Raw genomic sequence first — 20,000 nt, 5'->3', positions numbered from 1 at the left:
AAGGGACGGCAGTAGTCCCGACCAAGCATGTTTACTTATAGCGCTAAAGGGACGGCAATAGTCCCGACCAAGCATGTTTACTTATAGCACTAAAGGGACGTCAATAGTCCCGACCAAGCATGTTTACTTATAGCGCTAAAGGGACGACAATAGTCCCGACCAAGCACGTTTACTTATAGCACTAAAGGGACGCCAATAGTCCCGACCAAGCATGTTTACTTATAGCGCTAAAGGGACGGCAATAGTCCCGACCAAGCGCGTTTACTTATAGCGCTAAAGGGACGGCAATAGTCCCGACCAAGAACGTTTACTGATAGCTCTAAAGGGACGGCAATAGTCCCGACCACGTTTACTTATAGCTCTAAAGGGACGGCAATAGTCCCGACCAAGCACGTTTACTTATAGCGCTAAAGGGACGGCAATAGTCCCGACCAAGAACGTTTACTTATAGCTCTAAAGGGACGGCAATAGTCCCGACCAAGCACGTTTACTTATAGCGCTAAAGGGACGGCAATAGTCCCGACCAAGCGTGTTTACTTATAGCTCTAAAGGGACGGCAATAGTCCCGACCAAGCACGTTTACTTATAGCTCTAAAGGGACTGCAATAGTCCCGACCAAGCGCGTTTACTTATAGCGCTAAAGGGACGGCAATAGTCCCGACCAAGCGGGTTTACTTATAGCTCTAAAGGGACGGCAATAGTCCTGACCAAGCGTGTTTACTTATAGCTCTAAAGGGACTGCAATAGTCCCGACCAAGCGTGTTTACTTATAGCTCTAAAGGGACGGCAATAGTCCAGACCAAGCACGTTTACTTATAGCTCTAAAGGGACTGCAATAGTCCCGACCAAGCACGTTTACTTATAGCTCTAAAAGGTACGGCAATAGTCCCGACCAAGCACGTTTACTTATAGCGTTTAAGGGACGGCAATAGTCCCGACCAAGAACGTTTACTTATAGCTCTAAAGGGACGTCAATAGTCCCGACCAAGAACGTTTACTTATAGCTCTAAAGGGACGGCAATAGTCCCGACCAAGCACGTTTACTTATAGCGCTAAAGGGACGGCAATAGTCCCGACCAAGCATGTTTACTTATAGCGCTAAAGGGACGGCAATAGTCCAGACCAAGCGTGTTTACTTATAGCGCTAAAGGGACGTCAATAGTCCCGACCAAGCGTGTTTACTTATAGCGCTAAAGGGACGGCAATAGTCCCGACCAAGCGCGTTTACTTATAGCGCTAAAGGGACGGCAATAGTCCCGACCAAGCGTGTTTACTTATAGCGCTAAAGGGACGGCAATAGTCCCGACCAAGCACGTTTACTTATAGCTCTAAAGGGACTGCAATAGTCCCGACCAAGCACGTTTACTTATAGCTCTAAAGGGACTGCAATAGTCCCGACCAAGCACGTTTACTTATAGCTCTAAAGGGACTGCAATAGTCCCGACCAAGCATGTTTACTTATAGCTCTAAAGGGACTGCAATAGTCCCGACCAAGCGCGTTTACTTATAGCGCTAAAGGGACAGAAATAGTCCCAACCAAGTGCGTTTACTTATAGCTCTAAAGGGACTGCAATAGTCCCGACCAAGCACGTTTACTTATAGCTCTAAAGGGACGTCAATAGTCCCGACCAAGCGCGTTTACTTATAGCTCTAAAGGGACGTCAATAGTCCCGACCAAGCGCGTTTACTTATAGCTCTAAAGGGACGTCAATAGTCCTGACCAAGCACGTTTACTTATAGCGCTAAAGGGACGTCAATAGTCCTGACCAAGCACGTTTACTTATAGCGCTAAAGGGACGACAATAGTCCCGACCAAGCGGGTTTACTTATAGCTCTAAAGGGACGTCAATAGTCCCGACCAAGCGCGTTTACTTATAGCTCTAAAGGGACGTCAATAGTCCCGACCAAGCGTGTTTACTTATAGCTCTAAAGGGACGTCAATAGTCCCGACCAAGCGTGTTTACTTATAGCTCTAAAGGGACGTCAATAGTCCCGACCAAGCGTGTTTACTTATAGCTCTAAAAGAGATGGCAATAGTCCCGACCAAGGAAAAAAAATGTTTAAAAGTGATTCTGAATTCATGAACTTGGAAAAATAAAGGTGTGAATTAGTTCCACCTTCCACACTCTGATCAAAAGATGGGACATTGTAGGAATGCATCCAGACTAATGGAGTGCCTTCCTGTACAGGTACATGGTCCCATAGAGGTACTGGTCATCGTGCTGGTCTTTGCGATCATTATAAACATTAATCATGTATCTGTTCATCTCTTGGCTGATCACATGGGTCCACAGTCCCTCGTCCTCCATCAGCTGCAGCTCTTTCTCCAAACACGCCTTGTATTTAGCTCCAGACTCTGACTTTAGGTCCACTCTTGACATGCAAACATAGCCTCCTGCAGGACGGAATATACAAGTATTAAAGAAGTAAATAATTATAGTAGAATGTCCTCACCCTGGACTTTACATCTACCCATTGCACATATATATTCAACCCATATACAGCCTCTTTTATCTTATGCAACAGTATATTTCTTTTTCTGTATTTATTGTTTATTTCATATTAAAGAAACAAACTGTTGACCTTCCACACCAAAAGCCTACGTAAAATAAAGAGAATATTCTGGCCCAACACCATCTCCAATCAACTTCTACTCAGCCAGTGTAAACATGACAACATGGCCACCATCGTTATGAGAAGGCGATGGAAATGGATTGGGCATGTAATACGTAGAGAGCGAGACAACATCACGGGAACTGCCCTTCACTGGACACCAGATGGCAAACGTAAAAGAGGCCGATCCAAGAATACCTGGCGCAGGACGGTGGAGGGAGAGCTGAAGACCCTACATCACACCTGGGGCTCTATCAAGACACTGGCCCAAAACAGACAAGAGTGGAAATCCTTTGTTGTTGCCCTACATGCCAACAGGCATAATGGGCAGTAAGTAAGTAAGTAAGTAAGTCATATTAAAGCTTTAGTGACTTTTTGATATTAACGAACGTCCGGACGAGGCACTGAAGCAACAGACAGTGTTGGAAATAACAGATTCATATTTCCTGTTTCTTTTAATGTAGCACATTCATTTTGAACGGTAATCAGTCAGTTTCACTTGAGCTCCTTTTAGGTGGCGTCCTATAACACGTTTTTATAGACACCCTGCAGCCAATCAGAATCGAGTATTCACCCAGACCTTTTTATTAGTGCTGTCAGATAAACGCGTTATTAACGGCGTTAACGTAAACCCATTTCATTTATCGTGAGATTAACGTTCTTTTTGGCCTAGCAAACTTTGTAGTTTTTTTCACATGCTGTTGCAACAACTAGTAACGTTAGAAAAACTACAACAGCACACCGGATCTAGCTGGACCGGAAACACAACAACAGACAGGCACGCCACACACACTTGTTTGGGCTCGGAGTCGGCCAAAGAGTAGTAGAAACTACGCACTATAGCTTTAATGTTACGTATGTTTGTTTATGTATTGTTTATGTATTGTTTATTCACCAAGGCAAACTTCTGAGTGTACTCATGGTAACAGTAAAACCTTTCCTGATTCTGATTCTGATATCCCGGATGAATTGCATTGGCCGGCTGCTTCCAGAGACTTTTGTAACATTAACAACTATCCCCAGCGGTGGCTCTCTCAGACCTTATGTACGTTGTTGGTTACCTGGTTTGGCAGCGTAGCAGAGCTCCCTCACAGCGCTGACTGGAACAAAACCATCACGCAAAGCACCGACGATCATCACCACGTCAAATGCATCTGAAACCAAAGGAGGAGTGGGGGGGGTGTAAGCTTGTCTCTGTGTGAAGAGGCAGATCTGGCTTCGGATCTTTGAATCTGAAAACTCCTCCGGGTTGAATTATTCGTCTGGTTTCGTGACATGAAACCAGTGAGCTCTGTTCTCAACCTGGACCCTATGTTCTCATGTTTTTGTGTCTGAGTGTCTGATGGGAAGAATGATCTCTGAAACTGGTCCAGTATTAATCAGTCAGCGTCCACTAAAAGTTCTGTTGTTGCTGCTGACAGACTCAGATTATTATTCTAAGTGTCTGACAACATTATGAAAGGATCCCTACAGAGATAGACCTTTTAGTTAAAGAGGAAGATCCTTTTAGTTTAACATGAAACAGCCCCAAAATCACCATCACCAAACCCACCAGACTCCATGTAAATAATCAGGACTTTTAGCGTGTATAGAGCCAGCATATCTCCACCAGACTCCATGTAAATACTCAGTACTTTTATCATCGTAAAACACACTTCATTCAAAGTGGACAGAAACTAAATAAAACTATTAAAAGCCGTCTTGGTTCATCTTTCCACTGTTCCAACAATCACCACTCTGGTTTGGTTGAAATAAACCCTTAATTAACCCATTTACATGTGGAGATATGCTGGCTCTATACACGCTAAAAGTCCTGATTATTTACATGGAGTCTGGTGGGTTTGGTGATGGTGATTTCGGGGCTGTTTCATGTTAAACTAAAAGGATCTGACTCTTTTAGTGGACGCTAACAGGCTGAATTCAAAGCTTTTTTCTACTGTGTCTGAGTGTGTATGAAGTGTGTGTGTGTATGTGTGTGTGTGTGTGTGTGTGTGTGTGTGTGTGTGTGTGTGTGTGTGTGTGTGTGTGTGTGTGTGTGTGTGTGTATGTGTCTGTCTGTCTGTCTGTGTGTAGTGTGAGTACCAGTCTGTCCCAGCAGTGGTTCTGTTCCCAGTAAGACCTGTCTGAGGTCCTGATAGAGGCCGGTCTTTGCAGCTTGTTCCAGCATCCCTTTACTGCCGTCCACTCCCACAAACTTCCTGAAGCCCAGTTCAGTCATCTATCAACACAAGAAGATAGGACCATCTTCAGCAACTATGACATGTCATAGTTAAGAGATAGGACTATTTTCAGCAACTAGAGACACACACACACACACAGACACACACACACACACTCTCTATATAGCTCCCCTACAGGTTTCTCTATAGAGCTCCCCTACAGGTTTCTCTATAGAGCTCCCCTACAGGTTTCTCTATATAGCCCCCCCTACAGGTTTCTCTACAGAGCCCCCCCTACAGGTTTCTCTATAGAGCCCCCCCCCTAAAGGTTTCTTTACATAGCTCCCCTACAGGTTTCTCTATAGAGCCCCCCCCTACAGGTTTCTCTATATAGCTCCCGTACAGGTTTCTCTATAGAGCTCCCCTACAGGTTTCTCTATAGAGCCCCCCTACAGGTTTCTCTATATAGCTCCCCTACAGGTTTCTCTACAGAGCCCCCCCTACAGGTTTCTCTATATAGCTCCCCTACAGGTTTCTCTATAGAGACCCCACTACAGGTTTCTCTATAGAGCCCCCCCTACAGGTTTCTCTATAGAGCCCCTCCTACAGGTTTCTCTACAGAGCCCCCCCTACAGGTTTCTCTACAGAGCCCCCCCTACAGGTTTCTCTATATAGCCCCCCTACAGGTTACTCTATAGAGCCCCCCCTACAGGTTTCTCTATATAGCTCCCCTACAGGTTTCTCTACAGAGTTTCTCTATAGCTCCCCCTACAGGTTTCTCTATATAGCCCCCCCTACAGGTTTCTCTATATAGCTCCCCTACAGGTTTCTCTATAGAGCCCCCCCTACAGGTTTCTCTATATAGCTCCCCTACAGGTTTCTCTATATAGCCCCCCTACAGGTTACTCTATATAGCTCCCCTACAGGTTTCTCTATAGAGCCCCCCTACAGGTTTCTCTATATAGCCCCCCTACAGGTTTCTCTATAGAGCCCCCCCCTACAGGTTTCTCTATATAGCTCCCCTACAGGTTTCTCTATATAGCTCCCCTACAGGTTTCTCTATAGAGCCCCCCCCTACACTCTCTATGGAGTGTCCTACTCCTCTCTCGGTCAGTCCTCCGTTTCCTCTTTCTCTGTTCCTCTAACAATGCCTTCCTAGCTTCCTGCTTCTGTTTAGCCAGCTCAGCCACGACGATAGTGTGAAAACCTCCATTATTTCAACAAGGGTTAAGTGAGAAGGTTTTGTCTCACCAGCTTAGTGACCCATCCAGATCCACAGGCCACGTCCAGAACCAGAACCTCCTCACGACTCCCAGAGAAGTTGGCATTCAGGAAGTCTACCATCTGATGTGGCGCGCTGTAGCCCAGCAGCTTGTGATCCTGTTTTAAAAAGAAAGGTGTAAACTGTTCTGTACACATGAGACGTTGTTATTTACGTAGGCTTGAGACAACATGTGATGTAAGTGTGATTGTCATGTGTAGATGTAGAGGAGGAAGGAAGAGAAGTAGTGAGACTGAGCTCTATGAATTGTCTACTTTTTAAATGTAATTTACAGATGATTCACAGCTACCAGAGTTTCTGTCCACCGACCTGTTCGTACGTCTCGGCCCATTGGTCGTAGAACTTTATCCTCTGCTGCAGATCAACGTCGCTGCAGGACTCAATAAAGGTCTTCACAACGTTTTCGGTTCTGCTGTCGTCTGACATGATGAGGACACAACTTCAAACCTGAACAAAATACAGAAAATAAACATCAACACAACACATACTCTCATATACATTAGACAGGTCCCTATATAGTAATACTCTCATATACATTAGACAGGTCCCTATATAGTAATACTCTCATATACATTAGACAGGTCCCTATATAGTAATACTCTCATATACATTAGACAGGTCCCTATATAGTAATACTCTCATATACATTAGACAGGTCCCTATATAGTAATACTCTCATATACATTAGACAGGTACCTATATAGTAATACTCTCATATACATTAGACAGGTACCTATATAGTAATACTCTCATATACATTAGACAGGTACCTATATAGTAATACTCATATACATTAGACAGGTACCTATATAGTAATACTCATATACATTAGACAGGTACCTATATAGTAATACTCTCATATACATTAGACAGGTCCCTATATAGTAATACTCTCATATACATTAGACAGGTCCCTATATAGTAATACTCTCATGTACATTAACAGGTCCCTATATAGTAATACTCTCATATACATTAGACAGGTCCCTATATAGTAATACTCTCATATACATTAGACAGGTCCCTATATAGTAATACTCTCATATACATTAGACAGGTCCCTATATAGTAATACTCTCATATACATTAGACAGGTCCCTATATAGTAATACTCTCATGTACATTAACAGGTCCCTATATAGTAGCACATTAACTCCTTTCATTGGCAGTTTTTAATTTAACAACCCTGTACATATTGCAACCCCTCTCCACCCCGACTACGCCTCGATATCCTGTCCATAAATACTACAAACAGGATTGGTGACAAAGCGCAGCCCTGGCGGAGGCCAACTCTCACCTGAAACGAGTCCGACTTACTGCCGAGAACCCGGACACAGCTCTTGCTTTGGTCGTACAGAGATTGGATGGCCCTGAGGAGGGACCCCCTCACCCCGTACTCCCGCAGCACCTCCCACAGTATCTCCTGGGGCATCCGGTCATACGCCTTCTCCAGATCCACAAAACACATGTAGACTGGTTGGGCATACTCCCAGGCTCCCTCCAGGATCCTTGCGAGAGTAAAGATCTGGTCCGTTGTTCCACGACCAGGACGGAATCCGCATTGTTCCTCTTCAACCTGAGGTTCGACTATCGACCGAACCCTCCTTTCCAGCACCTTGGAGTAGACTTTACCGGGGAGGCTGAGAAGTGTGATACCCCTGTAATTGGTACACACCCTCTGGGCCCCCTTTTTTATAAAAGGGGAACCACCACCCCGGTCTGCCACTCCTTAGGCACCGTCCCAGACTTCCACGCAATGTTGAAGAGGCGTGTCAACCAAGACAACCCCTCCACACCCAGAGCTTTAAGCGTTTCTGGACAGATCTCATCAATTCCTGGGGCTTTGCCACTGTGGAGTTGTTTAACTACCTCAGCAACCTCCACCAGGGAAATTGATGCCAATCCCCCCTCATCCTCCAGCTCTGCCTCTACCATAGAGGGCGTATTAGTCGGATTTAGGAGTTCCTCAAAGTGCTCCTTCCACCGCCCTATTACCTCCTCAGTTGAGGTCAACAGCGTCCCATCCTTACTGTACACAGCTTGGATGGTTCCCCGCTTCCCCCTCCTGAGGTGGCGAACGGTTTTCCAGAAGTACCTTGGTGCCGAACGAAAGTCCTTCTCCATGTCTTCTCCGAACTTCTCCCACACACGCTGCTTTGCCTCTTTCACGGCAGAGGCTGCAGCCCTTCGGGCCCTTCGGTACCTTGCAACTGCCTCCGGAGTCGGACGGCTTCCCTGACCACCGGTGTCCACCACGGTGTTCGTGGGTTACCGCCCCTTGAGGCACCTAAGACCCTAAGACCACAGCTCCTCACCGCAGCTTCAGCAATGGAAACTTTGAACATTGTCCACTCGGGTTCAATGCCCCCGACTGGGGTTGCAGTTCGGTGGGCTGGGGATCTCATCGCTGCTTTTTGCAGATGATGTGGTCCTGATGGCATCATCGGCCTGTGACCTTCAGCACTCACTGGATCGGTTCGCAGCCGAGTGTGAAGCGGCTGGGATGAGGATCAGCACCTCTAAATCGGAGGCCATGGTTCTCAGCAGGAAACCGATGGAGTGCCTTCTCCAGGTAGGGAATGAGTCCTTACCCCAAGTGAAGGAGTTCAAGTACCTTGGGGTCTTGTTCGCGAGTGAGGGGACAATGGAGCGGGAGATTGGTCGGAGAATCGGCACAGCAGGTGCGGTATTACATTCAATTTATCGCACCGTTGTGACGGAAAAGAGAGCTGAGCCAGAAGGCAAAGCTCTCAATCTACCGGTCAGTTTTTGTTCCTACCCTCACCTATGGTCATGAAGACTGGGTCATGACCGAAAGAACAAGATCCAGGGTACAAGCGGACGAAATGGGTTTCCTCAGGAGGGCAGCTGGCGTCTCCCTTAGAGATAGGGTGAGAAGCTCAGTTATCCGTGAGGAGCTCGGAGTAGAGCCGCTGCTCCTTCGCGTCGAAAGGAGCCAGTTGAGGTGGTTCGGGCATCTGGTAAGGATGCCCCCTGGGCGCTTCCCTAGGGAGGTGTTCCAGGCACGTCCAGCTGGGAGGAGGCCTCGGGGGAGACCCAGGACTAGGTGGAGGGATTATATCTCCAACCTGGCCTGGGAACGCTTCAGGGATCCCCCAGTCGGAGCTGGTTAATGTGGCCCGGGAAAGGGAAGTTTGGGGTCCCCTGCTGGAGCTGCTACCCCCGTGACCCAACCCCGGATAAGCAGATGAAGATGGATGGATGGATGGATGTACATATTGCACAAAATGACATAATGTACAACCCCAATATTGCACCAATGACACATTTCCACATAACCTATGCAGTACACAATGACATATTGAACAATCCAACAGCCCATATATTGCACCACTAACATAACAAACAAGGTAACAAACCTGTTCCCTGCAGCTACTATATACATGTTATCTGACATCTGTGTGTGAAAACAAGTTGTAACATTTCAACAACAAAATAATCTGTAGCCGAATATGTTGTCTGAGTTCAGACATGTTAGTTTAGGCCTCAGGGACATTTAGTTTGTGGCGTCTTTCCCTCCAACGTCTCCGAGCCCCGCAGCGCCTCAAGGCTTCTAGAGTCGCTGAACTGACAGAACCGGTTCAGCGTGAATGCCATTGGCCCACGGGACAGACAGTTGAAAGTGTGGGCGTATTTGGGAACGCTTTAAACAGGAACAAACAGGTAGGGGGGGGGGGGGTTCACACGACTCTGTAATACACGTCAGCAAACATAACACTTGGAGTCAATGTGTAGAAATAATAGAACAAATATAGATAAAAACACTGGTAACATTGTCATCAAAGTTAACATACATTACATGTGTTTAAAGCAGGAACGTGTGTGAAGGTTAAGGTTACTTTAAATCGTCGTGGATGAAGGGGAGTTGTTGTACGGAAGAAGATCAGGATCCACATGAGAGAAGTTATTTGTGTTTAAAGTCAGAAGGAAAGCGTCTCCTCCCTCCCGTCTGCAGTCTAACTGTCAGAGGAAAGTTTTAAAATGTCTGCGCTGACAAAAAGAGACGCTGTTGGACTGATAACAGTCTGACAGTTTGTACTCACCTGTGAGTGTGTGTGTGTGTATGAGAGAGTTTGTACTCACCTGTGTGTGTGTGTGTGTGTGTGTGTGTGACAGAGTTTGTACTCACCTGTGTGTGTGTGTGTGTGTGTGTGTATGAGAGAGTTTGTACTCACCTGTGTGTGTGTGTGTGTGTGTGTGTGTGTGTGTGTGTATGAGAGAGTTTGTACTCACCTGTGTGTGTGTGTGTGTATGAGAGAGTTTGTACTCACCTGTGTGTGTGTGTGTGTATGAGAGAGTTTGTACTCACCTGTGTGGGTGTGTGTGTATATGAGAGAGTTTGTACTCACCTGTGTGTGTGTGTGTGTATGAGAGAGTTTGTACTCACCTGTGTGTGTGTGTGTGTATGAGAGAGTTTGTACTCACCTGTGTGTGTGTGTGTGTGTATGAGAGAGTTTGTACTCACCTGTGTGTGAGAGAGAGAGTCCAGGATTAGTCATCAGAGCAGTGATGATGGTTTATAACGAGCAGATGGGAGCCTGTCGAGCCTGATTGGTCGCTTTAGAGCCTTCATGTTCAGACAGGCATGTTATTTGAATAATATATGTAGTTCAGTACTTTTAATACCTTTACTGAATCCTTCCTGCAGGCCTGAGCCCGCGCTCCTCTCCTTAAAGGGGTGATAGAATGCAAAACCGATTTTACCTTGATTAAACAACAGTTTGGAGGGTAAATAACATACATAGAAGCTCAGAGTCCCATTGATACCTCTTTCCTCTGCAAATCTCACACTTTGAAACTGCTGCTGAAAACGGGCGAATCTGAACAAAGCTAAAAGCTGACGTCAGCATCTTAACTCCTGGTCTTTGTCACGCCCCAACATCTGCATAGACTACACCACTGACCTGAGGTCAGCTAGTCTTCTGAATCTAGCTAGGTCACGCAGATCTCCAGAGGTCCGCTATGTAATTACTAAATACACTTCTGAGACTTTTTAATGCGAGAAATCAACTACGTAGAGGTCAAATATGGGCCGTTTTACGGAAATTGATGGCTAATTGCAAATGTTGTCCGACAGTGTGTCGCAGTTCAGCGGGAGCTCAGCAGGCTACGTGACAGCGGCCGGTGCTGCCTCGCCGCCCGGCGTGTCCTCCTTCATAGACTCGCTGTGAGCTAGCTGGACCTCCGTCACGAAGGGAAGCCCGCGGCGCTCCATACCCGCGCAAAGTCACCGTTTCTGGGTTACTGGACTACCAAACGCCGAGGCCCTGATGGAGCTCCAGGGCCTGCAGCTAGCCGCGATCTTTACCCATAGGACTGAAGGGACAGTAGCAGCTAACGAAACCCCTAATGTTCACAGAAATGCATTAAATTGAAATCGGACACCATTGTTAGCGTTATAAGACCTTGGGGTAGATGTTATATAAGTGGCGTGACGACATTCAAACTGTAAATATACTCTAGTAATGCCGGCAGCTGGCCCCGAGCCCCGGTAGTCCAGTAGCTGAGAAACGGGGACTTTCACTGGGTATGGAGGTTGCCGTTTTCTCGTCAGACTGTGTGGAGCTCCTGAAGTCCGACACGTCTCACCAACTTTGCAATTAGCCATCAATTTCCGTAAAAACGGCCCATATTTGACCTTTATATAGTTCATTTCTCGCTTAAAAAAGTCTCAAAAGTGACTTTAATAACGAAATAGCTCGACAACAATGTATAACTTTGCAGTGTCTGGAATATGAGACCTGCTGTCTCGTCTCCACTGTGTGTGTATGTGGTTCACTCAAACCAATCAGCACGCAGCTCATCTAAATATTCATGAGCAGACCATATTTGGAAGAAAAGCTGTCGTTCCAAATAAAGACATTCCACAGGGATGCATAAGGGCCAAAGATATAGCACCTGGGACATTTTCAGCCCAACCAATGTTACATCCCCTGTTGGGAGACCTTAAGGAACAGTGGGAAATACCCCATATCATCATTCTATCACCCCTTTAAATAAACTGCTATGGCAGAAAAGTGCAGCAGACTATCTGTCCAATCTGAGGTTTCTGTTGCACGACTAAAACTACTTTTGAACGTCCACATGTTCCACCAAAACAAGCTCCTTCCTGAAACTATTTAGCAGAGGCACCGTGGCTCCGTCTGTTTCTCCGGCCGTTCTGTGCGCTGTTTAAGGCTGAGCCGCCCCCCAACCCCGGGCCACATCACTACCTGTTTTTCCCACTTTTTTTGGCATTCTGTTAATGGCACTTTTTTTTTTTTTTTGTTTTGGTGAGTTTTTCTGCTGTTTTTGGTGAGTTTTTCTGCTGTTTTTGGTGGGTTTTTCTGCTGTTTTTGGCGGGTTTTTCTTCTGTTTTTGGCGGGTTTTTCTGCTGTTTTTGGCGGGTTTTTCTGCTGTTTTTAGTGGGTTTTTCTGCTGTTTTTGGTGAGTTTTTCTGCTGTTTTTGGTGGGTTTTTCTGCTGTTTTTGGCGGGTTTTTCTTCTGTTTTTGGTGGGTTTTTCTGCTGTTTTTGGCGGGTTTTTCTTCTGTTTTTGGCGGGTTTTTCTGCTGTTTTTGGCGTTTTTTTCTACTGTTTTTGGCGCTATGTTTTCGCTGTTTTTGGTTCTTTTTTCCTGCAGTTTTTGGCGCTTTTTTGCACTGTTTTTGGCGCTATGTTTTCGCTGTTTTTAGCGCTTTTTTCCTGCAGTTTTTGGCGGGTTTTTCTGCTGTTTTTGGCGCATTTTTCCTACAGTTTTTGGCGCATTTTTCTGCTGTTTTTGGCACTTTTTTCTACTGTTTTTGGCGCTATGTTTTCGCTGTTTTTGGTGCTTTTTTCTGCTGTTTTTGGCGCTTTTTTCTGCTGTTTTTGGTGCTATTTTCTACTGTTTTTGGCGCTTTTTTCTGCTGTTTTTGGCGCTATTTTCTACTGTTTTTGGCGCTTTTTTCTGCTGTTTTTGGCGCTATTTTTGCCACTGATTTTGGCACTTTTTCGGCGCACTCACATTCATTCAGATCAGCCAAACCGGCTCGGCTGCTGCACCTCAGAGTTATAACGTCGGGGAAAACCCTGAATACATGTTATATAAATATAAAGAATATACAGAATTATCTGATATATTTTTGATAAGATTGAATGTTTTCTCACCGCAGAGCGAGCTGAGACTGATAGAAGATATTGTTATTTTAATTTTTTTATTCTTTATTGCCAGAAAAAGTGCTTATAAGTACAATTCCGGTTTATTACGTAACACTGCGGTGACGCAAGAAAGGGGGCGGGGCCTCCACTCCCGCGAGGACCACTCCATTGGGGAGGATGATGTGGTGATGTCTCACTCTGCTCAAATTTCCGGGAACCAAAGAAGTTGTGAATTGTGACGCACTGGAGCCAATCTTATATTTAGGGTTTTTAAAGGATTCTCTGCATAGTTTAAGGTTTTTTTTTAAGGGTGACAGTCCCCTAAAGGGACTTTAATGTTTCAGTTTTAAGGAAAAAATAAATAATATTCTGCTTTTTGTCCAAAAGATCCTGATTCTTCTTCTTTTATCTGTATTATTCCACTACTAATGTAAAACAATATATATATTTTTTATCGTTGAGTAATTTAAGTATTAAGTAGGTTTGGGAGATATATCAGAATATTATAAATAATATGTTTGGATATTAATATATTTCACAATATTTAAACTGCCTATATGTATAATCTCATATAGGATATGTTATATAAATAATAACTAACAAACAATAAAGATATTTGGTCAGTCAGTTTTGAGTCCATTTTAGGTCAGTTTTCAGTAACTTTTTCGTCAGTTTTGGGTCAGTTTTCAGTCCGTTTTTGGTCAGTTTTCAGTCAGTTATATGTGAGTTTTAGATCAGTTTTTTGGTCATTTATTACGTGCCATTTTTTCCAGAAAGTGCCCTTAAAAGTACAGTATTTGAGGAAATGGCGGAGTGAGTCTTCTGTTCAGTACACCATCTTTGTCCAGTCTCATCGCGAGCTCCTGCGCGCAGCCTCCCTGCATCCTAACGCGAGGAGCATCAGTCACTGCGCACGGCACTGAGCGAGCAGAGCAGAGCAGCGACACCAGCCAGCGGACATATGAAGGCTTTTCTACCCCGGATCAGCGGCTTGTTTTCGGTGTTTTACTCTCCTCGTCGTCGCTTCTCTATGGATGTGAAATAAAAGCGGGCCGGTAGTCAGTCGGTGTCCTCTCTCCATCTCTCTCTCTCTCTCTCTCCGGTCTTCTTCCCGCTCCGTCAGGACCGCATCCTGCCTCAAAATCCACAAAATGGCGGACATCATCGAGCTGGGACCCGCCTACGGTAAGAACCAGATCCAGAGCCAGGCCTTTTATTTCCCAACATACTGAATCCAAATGTCCCCTGTCTGGCATGACAAACTGTATTGTATGCTTCGATAAAGACGTGTAAATAAGATCTATACAAGATATATAAGATACACTGATTTATTTGTTATTCACTTACAACCCCCCTGCCTGGCATAATGTAGCCTATGTATGTTTGTGTTTTGTTTATTATTTTATGTTCTGAGTGCCTGTCTTTTAAATATAAATAGACATTTAAAAATAAAAAAGACAGACAGTGAGAGGGAGCCAGGCCCTTTCTGCTTTACGTCGAAATAAGTCGTTTAAAATACAGTTTTGTCCCAAATATGACAGGTGTGTTAGACTAAAATGTGATGTGTCATCTTCACCCTTAAGCTAAAGAACCGTTAGTGTCATCTTCGAAAACAAACCGTTATTTATTCAAATATTTCGAACGTCAACCGTCAACCGTCTTCTAACGTCTTCTAACGTCTTCTAACTGTTTCTGACTCGACTGAAGAGAAAATGTGTTAAAGGGCGACTGTTTTACAGCAGACATGTTGTTTAAAATACAAAAACATGTCGGGATTCAATCAACGACAAAAGGAGGCAAAGTAGAAAATGGCGTGACGGCGTTTAAAGCGTGATAATCTGAAAATACACCTCAGAATAAATAAATAACATCGTCTGTGATCCCGACGAACAAACAGGGCGTTCTGCCTGCCTGCGACGCACGCACACAGTCTCGCGGGGCCTCATCATCATCATCATCAGCAGCAGCATCAACATAAGTGCGCGTGCGCGTGCCAGTCGGGGTGGGTACGGGGGTGACGTCATGTCTGTACTACTGTCTTATGGGGACACAGAAACCCTGACGTAGCTGATATTACTGTCAGATCCTTTACTGCCGTCAATATACTCTGTTAGGGTAGAAATACACGTTATTACTAATACATTGACATCATTAACTCATTCATCATATGTTTTGTGTTTACACATATTCATTTGTTACGTTATCAGCTATTACATTAATCTCCAACTTTTTGGTCAGTTTTCAGTCACCTTTGTGTCTGTTTTTGGTCAGTTTTCAGTCACATTTGTGTCAGTCTTTGGTCAGTTTTCAGTCACATTTGTGTCTGTTTTTGGTCAGTTTTCAGTCACATTTGTGTCTGTTTTTGGTCAGTTTTCAGTCAGATTTGTGTCTGTTTTTGGTCAGTTTTCAGTCACATTTGTGTCAGTTTTCAGTCACATTTGTGTCTGTTTTTGGTCAGTTTTCAGTCACATTTGTGTCAGTTTTTGGTCAGTTTTCAGTCACATTTGTGTCTGTTTTTGGTCAGTTTTCAGTCACATTTGTGTCTGTTTTTGGTCAGTTTTCAGTCAGATTTGTGTCTCTTTTTGGTCAGTTTTCAGTCAGATTTGTGTCAGTTTTCTGTCAGATTTGTGTCTGTTTTTGGTCAGTTTTCAGTCAGATTTGTGTCTGTTTTTGGTCAGTTTTCAGTCAGATTTGTGTCTGTTTTTGGTCAGTTTTCAGTCACCTTTGTGTCTGTTTTTGGTCAGTTTTCAGTCACATTTGTGTCTGTTTTTGGTCAGTTTTCAGTCACCTTTGTGTCTGTTTTTGGTCAGTTTTCAGTCACATTTGTGTCTGTTTTTGGTCAGTTTTTGGTCAGTTTTCAGTCACATTTGTGTCTGTTTTTGGTCAGTTTTCAGTCACATTTGTGTCTGTTTTTGGTCAGTTTTCAGTCACATTTGTGTCTGTTTTTGGTCAGTTTTCAGTCACATTTGTGTCTGTTTTTGGTCAGTTTTCAGTCACATTTGTGTCAGTTTTTGGTCAGTTTTCAGTCAGATTTGTGTCTCTTTTTGGTCAGTTTTCAGTCACATTTGTGTCAGTTTTCAGTCAGATTTGTGTCTGTTTTTGGTCAGTTTTCAGTCAGATTTGTGTCTGTTTTTGGTTAGTTTTCAGTCAGATTTGTGTCTGTTTTTGGTCAGTTTTCAGTCAGATTTGTGTCAGTTTTTGGTAAGTTTTCTGTCAGATTTGTGTCTGTTTTTGGTCAGTTTTCAGTCACCTTTGTGTCTGTTTTTGGTCAGTTTTCAGTCACATTTGTGTCTGTTTTTGGTCAGTTTTCAGTCAGATTTGTGTCTCTTTTTGGTCAGTTTTCAGTCAGATTTGTGTCTCTTTTTGGTCAGTTTTCAGTCACATTTGTGTCTGTTTTTGGTCAGTTCTCATTAAGGTTGGGTACCTTTTGCATCTGAACCAATACCAGTACTGATACCGGTACCTGAAATTCGGTTCATGGTACCCAACGGTACTTTTTTCGGTACTCTGTATTTACAAAACAAATGGCCGATGGCCGATAAATGCTGCCAATTTATTTTGGCCGATATGTGCTTGTTTTTAAACCTCTATTTGAAAGATAAAATGTAACACTAATATACACAGAATTTCTCAACAAAAACATGTATTGAACACCAATCTACACTTGTATACTAAACATACTGTACTATATTGTATAAATAATGTATGGAAAATATATTAAATAAACGAAACAGGTAAGAAGAAAATAAACTTTTCAATGAAAACATAAAGTTTAGTGCACTTAGCAGCATAATTAAACTTCTGAGAATACAAATCTGCATATTATTATTATTAATCTCAACACTATTTCCTCCTAACTGCTGTTGAATCACATCAGACCAGGACCAGGGACCAAGTCAGTTCTTGTTCATGTGGTGAAGTGTGTCTGTGTTTTGGGGACCCTGCTGTTACACGTCCTGTAGCACTCATTAGGATCTGATCTGAGTCATTCAAACAACTCTGAGTTAATAACATTAAGGGTTTCATTCCTGCTCGAGTCCATATCCGTTAATGGATACAGGCACGGAGAACTGAAGGCTCCGTTAGCAGTTAGCTGCGTTAGCGGTTAGCTCCAGTTAGCTCCGTTATAGGAGTGGATGAGACTGCCACAGACAGGGGTAACAACCAGACTCTGATAAGTGACATTCGGGGAGCTTCCACAGCGGTGTGGCGTGTGTGGTGTTTTGTACGGTTTCATTAGTACAGTTAATCCCAAGGCAGGAACACCAGCAGCATGCTACTGCTAACGCTAGCGTGGGAGACAAAGGCAAGGCTTCACGAGGGGAGGGGCTGGAGGCAGCTGGTCTGGGTACGCTGTAAAAAATGTAGCCTATTCATGTTTTTAACACTAGGCTGCCCGCAGATGCGCCTGCCTATTAATCGGCTTGATATACTGGGATGTTGGCCGATGCCGATTATGTAAAAAAAATGCCAAAAATCGGCTGATTAATCGGTCGACCTCTAGACTACTTATTGTTTACTGTTTACATCTTACTTTATACGCTTCAGGCTGACGCTCAGGGGACAGACTGTAGGACACTAGGTGGTACAGCCTGAGACAGCTAGCTCAGGGTAGAGACTGGATGACACTAGGTGGTACAGCCTGAGACAGCTAGCTCAGGGGACAGACTGGATGACACTAGGTGGTACAGCCTGAGACAGCTAGCTCAGGGGAGAGACTGGAGGACACTAGGTGGTACAGCCTGAGACAGCTAGCTCAGGGGACACTGGAGGACACTAGGTGGTACAGCCTGAGACAGCTAGCTCAGGGGACAGACTGGATGACACTAGGTGGTACAGCCTGAGACAGCTAGCTCAGGGGACACTGGAGGACACTAGGTGGTACAGCCTGAGACAGCTAGCTCAGGGGACAGACTGTAGGACACTAGGTGGTACAGCCTGAGACAGCTAGCTCAGGGGACAGACTGGATGACACCAGGTGGTACAGCCTGAGACAGCTAGCTCAGGGGACAGACTGTAGGACACTAGGTGGTACAGCCTGAGACAGGTAGCTCAGGGGACAGACTGGATGACACTAGGTGGTACAGCCTGAGACAGCTAGCTCAGGGTAGAGACTGGATGACACTAGGTGGTACAGCCTGAGACAGCTAGCTCAGGGGACAGACTGGAGGACACTAGGTGGTACAGCCTGAGACAGCTAGCTCAGGGGACAGACTGGATGACACCAGGTGGTACAGCCTGAGACAGCTAGCTCAGGGGACAGACTGGATGACACTAGGTGGTACAGCCTGAGAGAGCTAGCTCAGGGGAGACTGGAGGACACTAGGTGGTACAGCCTGAGACAGCTAGCTCAGGGGACAGACTGGATGACACTAGGTGGTACAGCCTGAGACAGCTAGCTCAGGGGACAGACTGTAGGACACTAGGTGGTACAGCCTGAGACAGCTAGCTCAGGGGACAGACTGTAGGACACTAGGTGGTACAGCCTGAGACAGCTAGCTCAGGGGACAGACTGGATGACACTAGGTGGTACAGCCTGAGACAGCTAGCTCAGGGGACAGACTGTAGGACACTAGGTGGTACAGCCTGAGACAGCTAGCTCAGGGGACAGACTGTAGGACACTAGGTGGTACAGCCTGAGACAGCTAGCTCAGGGGACAGACTGGATGACACTAGGTGGTACAGCCTGAGACAGCTAGCTCAGGGGACAGACTGGATGACACTAGGTGGTACAGCCTGAGACAGCTAGCTCAGGGGACAGACTGGATGACACTAGGTGGTACAGCCTGAGACAGCTAGCTCAGGGGACAGACTGGATGACACTAGGTGGTACAGCCTGAGACAGCTAGCTCAGGGGACAGACTGGATGACACTAGGTGGTACAGCCTGAGACAGCTAGCTCAGGGGACAGACTGGATGACACTAGGTGGTACAGCCTGAGACAGCTAGCTCAGGGGACAGACTGGAGGACACTAGGTGGTACAGCCTGAGACAGCTAGCTCAGGGGACAGACTGGATGACACTAGGTGGTACAGCCTGAGACAGCTAGCTCAGGGGACAGACTGTAGGACACTAGGTGGTACAGCCTGAGACAGCTAGCTCAGGGGACAGACTGGAGGACACTAGGTGGTACAGCCTGAGACAGCTAGCTCAGGGGACAGACTGGATGACACTAGGTGGTACAGCCTGAGACAGCTAGCTCAGGGGACAGACTGGAGGACACTAGGTGGTACAGCCTGAGACAGCTAGCTCAGGGGACAGACTGGATGACACTAGGTGGTACAGCCTGAGACAGCTAGCTCAGGGGACAGACTGGAGGACACTAGGTGGTACAGCCTGAGACAGCTAGCTCAGGGGACAGACTGGAGGACACTAGGTGGTACAGCCTGAGACAGCTAGCTCAGGGGACAGACTGGATGACACTAGGTGGTACAGCCTGAGACAGCTAGCTCAGGGGACAGACTGTAGGACACTAGGTGGTACAGCCTGAGACAGCTAGCTCAGGGGGCAGACTGTAGGACACTAGGTGGTACAGCCTGAGACAGCTAGCTCAGGGGACAGACTGGATGACACTAGGTGGTACAGCCTGAGACAGCTAGCTCAGGGGACAGACTGGATGACACTAGGTGGTACAGCCTGAGACAGCTAGCTCAGGGGACAGACTGGATGACACTAGGTGGTACAGCCTGAGACAGCTAGCTCAGGGGACAGACTGGATGACACTAGGTGGTACAGCCTGAGACAGCTAGCTCAGGGGACAGACTGGATGACACTAGGTGGTACAGCCTGAGACAGCTAGCTCAGGGGA

At 45.6% G+C, this 20,000-nt stretch overlaps 2 protein-coding genes across 6 annotated transcripts in view; one reads left to right on the top strand and one right to left on the bottom strand.

The window, feature by feature from the left end:
- Nucleotides 1–1,754: 1,754 nt before the first annotated feature.
- LOC144513423 (methyltransferase-like protein 27) lies at nt 1,755–10,591 on the bottom strand. 5 transcript variants are annotated; one of them, XM_078244492.1, is made up of 6 exons: nt 10,159–10,173; nt 6,364–6,501; nt 6,024–6,152; nt 4,696–4,831; nt 3,675–3,767; nt 1,755–2,395 (listed from the first exon to the last, which is right to left on the bottom strand). In XM_078244492.1, exons 2-6 carry the CDS (start codon nt 6,478–6,480, stop codon nt 2,166–2,168), a joined length of 705 nt encoding a protein of 234 aa, XP_078100618.1. In that variant the 5' UTR covers nt 6,481–6,501; nt 10,159–10,173; the 3' UTR covers nt 1,755–2,165. The 5 variants fall into 5 exon arrangements, with proteins under 5 accessions (XP_078100618.1, XP_078100617.1, XP_078100616.1 ...); XM_078244491.1 differs by lacking the exon at nt 10,159–10,173 and adding an exon at nt 9,435–9,675; XM_078244490.1 differs by lacking the exon at nt 10,159–10,173 and adding an exon at nt 10,541–10,591 and having other exon boundaries at nt 1,756–2,395.
- A 3,504-nt stretch (nt 10,592–14,095) lies between these two features.
- Nucleotides 14,096–20,000, top strand: part of syt11b (synaptotagmin XIb) — a 19,450-nt gene continuing 13,545 nt past the window's right edge. The window contains exon 1 of the mRNA XM_078244493.1: nt 14,096–14,377. Within this exon, the coding sequence (XP_078100619.1) occupies nt 14,344–14,377 (34 nt within the window). The 5' untranslated portion in view covers nt 14,096–14,343. The remainder of the gene's footprint in view (nt 14,378–20,000) is intronic.

Source organism: Sander vitreus, unplaced genomic scaffold (genome assembly GCF_031162955.1).
Source record: "Sander vitreus isolate 19-12246 unplaced genomic scaffold, sanVit1 ctg248_1, whole genome shotgun sequence".
NCBI classification, from domain to species: Eukaryota; Metazoa; Chordata; class Actinopteri; order Perciformes; family Percidae; genus Sander; species Sander vitreus.
Note: the sequence above shows the minus strand (reverse complement) of the source record. Positions and strands in the feature narration are given on the sequence as shown.